The 2500-nt window shown below is 44.4% G+C and overlaps 1 protein-coding gene across 1 annotated transcript in view; it reads left to right on the top strand.

The window, feature by feature from the left end:
- col5a3b (collagen, type V, alpha 3b) overlaps positions 1–2500 on the top strand; it is a 56224-nt gene that overhangs the window by 24256 nt on the left and 29468 nt on the right. Inside the window, exons 28-29 of the mRNA XM_030780319.1 lie at positions 1805–1858; positions 2327–2434. Coding sequence (XP_030636179.1) covers positions 1805–1858; positions 2327–2434 — 162 coding nt within the window. The remainder of the gene's footprint in view (positions 1–1804; positions 1859–2326; positions 2435–2500) is intronic.

Below are 2500 nucleotides of genomic sequence, written 5' to 3'. Positions count from 1 at the left end.
CAATCTCTTCTCTTCAAACATGTCTCTCACTGAACACAGTCTCATCACTTCAAACATATCTCTCACTGAACACAATCTCTTCTCTTCAAACATGTCTCTTACTGAACACAATCTCTTCACTTCAAACATGTCTCTCACTGAACACAGTCTCATCACTTCAAACATGTCTCTCACTGAACACAGTCTCATCACTTCAAACATATCTCTCACTGAACACAATCTCTTCACTTCAAACATGTCTCTCACTGAACACAATCTCTTCTCTTCAAACATGTCTCTCACTGAACACAGTCTCTTCACTTTAAACATGTCTCTCACTGAACACAATCTCTTCACTTCAAACATGTCTCTCACTGAACACAATCTCTTCTCTTCAAACATGTCTCTCACTGAACACAGTCTCTTCACTTCAAACATGTCTCTCACTGAACACAATCTCTTCTCTTCAAACATGTCTCTCACTGAACACAATCTCTTCTCTTCAAACATGTCTCTCACTGAACACAGTCTCATCACTTCAAACATGTCTCTCACTGAACACAATCTCTTCACTTCAAACATGTCTCTCACTGAACACACTCTCATCACTTCAAACATGTCTCTCACTGAACACAGTCTCATCACTTCAAACATGTCTCTCACTGAACACAATCTCTTCTCTTCAAACATGTCTCTCACTGAACACAATCTCTTCTCTTCAAAAATGTCTCTCACTGAACACAGTCTCATCACTTCAAACATGTCTCTCACTGAACACAATCTCTTCTCTTCAAACATGTCTCTCACTGAACACAGTCTCATCACTGGTATGGTAACTGCATGGCAGCTGTTACTGTACTCTTAACTGTATTACTAGGACACATTTCACACAGTACAGAGGGATTTTAAGAACTTTTATTGTGCAAAACCGCAGCAATAAATAGAAAAAAAAACACTAAACCTTTTCTCAAGTAACGTCCATCTCTGAAAAACACTTTTTCATGAAATGCAATAAAATCAAGCTGCACAAAGTGATGGTCGATTTTTAGAGCCAGTTTTTTTCATCCGATAATCCATGTTTAGAGATTATCATTTTCTGCTCGCTGTCTGACTTTTTAAAGCTGAACCATGTCCCTGTGAGGAAAGTCTTTTTTACCAACCGTCTCCAAACAAAGCAACATACCCTTCCACGTTTTCCAGATGATTCGCTGGCGGAGGCTGATGATGACGAAGCCTATGGCGAATCTTGCTCTTCTTCTTTCTGGCAGACTAGGCACGGTTTAGTGCACTGCTGCCTCCCACTGGTGTAGCTAAGTCATTGCATCTTTAGATCTGTGAGGGCTCTACTGGTCAGCGCAGTATAGTCAAAATCCACACCATAGGGCACATTCATACCAGTGTACTTTCTATAACTTCTACACCATCCACCCCCTAGTTCTATGTGGCACCATGGTCCTGGAGGAATGTGGTCTCATCGCACTGTGGACTAGCTGGACATGGCTGAAATGACAATAAAGCCAGTCTGTTTTATTTTGACTGAATGTGCTTATAATCTGTGTGTGTGTGTGTGTGCGTGTGTGTGTGTGTGCATACGTGTGTGTGTGTGTGTGCATACGTGTGTGTGTGTGTGTGTGTGTGTGTGTGTGTGTGCATACGTGTGTGTGTGTGTGTGTGTGTGCGTGTGTGTGTGTGCGTGTGTGTGTGTGCGTGTGTGTGTGTGTGTGTGTGCGTGTGTGTGTGTGTGTGTGTGTGTGTGTGTGTGTGTGCGTGTGTGTGCGTGTGTGTGTGTGCGTGTGTGTGTGTGTGTGTGTGTTCTGATTTTCAGGGGGAGGATGGGTTTCCTGGAGCTAAGGGGGAGATGGGTGTGAAAGGTGATGGTGTAAGTTATATGTGTCTTTCCTTTTTTATTACACACTCCTTTACACAAACACACACACTCACACATGCACACGTACACACACACGCACACACACGCACGCACGCGCACACACCCACACACACGCACACGCCCACACACAGACATACACACACACACACACACACACATATTATAGGAAGATGAGTCACCTTCAACCAATCTTGTCCAGTTAAGATGGAGAGGTGTTTCTGACAACTCATCCATTGAAGCTGAAGTTTGTAAGTTTCTAGGAAGCTGAAGTTTGTAAGTTTCTAAGAAGCTAAGCTGTAACTATTAAGCTCATGCAAAACTTGTCAAGGTGGCTGAGTTCCTTTAAAAGGCTGTGGGACCAGTGACTCAACCAGCCTGCTTAACCTTGAGCTTGGTTTATTTCATACTGAATGTGTAGTCCTGTCTTTCGCCCTCTCTCTCTTTCGTTGCCCTGTGCAGGGAGATGCAGGACAACCGGGGGTCCGCGGTGAAGATGGCCCAGAGGGTCCGAAAGGACAGGCGGGGCCCATGGGAGAGCTGGGCCCGTCCGGCATCGCCGGAGAAAAGGTCCGAACTCATTGTTCCAGTTTAGAGAAGGCTGTGTCACTGCAGTGCTTCTGCTGACTGATCCCA

The sequence above is a fragment of the Chanos chanos genome, chromosome 7 (genome assembly GCF_902362185.1).
Source record: "Chanos chanos chromosome 7, fChaCha1.1, whole genome shotgun sequence".
In the NCBI taxonomy this organism is placed as follows: domain Eukaryota; kingdom Metazoa; phylum Chordata; class Actinopteri; order Gonorynchiformes; family Chanidae; genus Chanos; species Chanos chanos.
The sequence above is the reverse complement of the archived record's forward strand: the minus strand, read 5'-3'. Positions and strand labels throughout refer to the sequence as shown.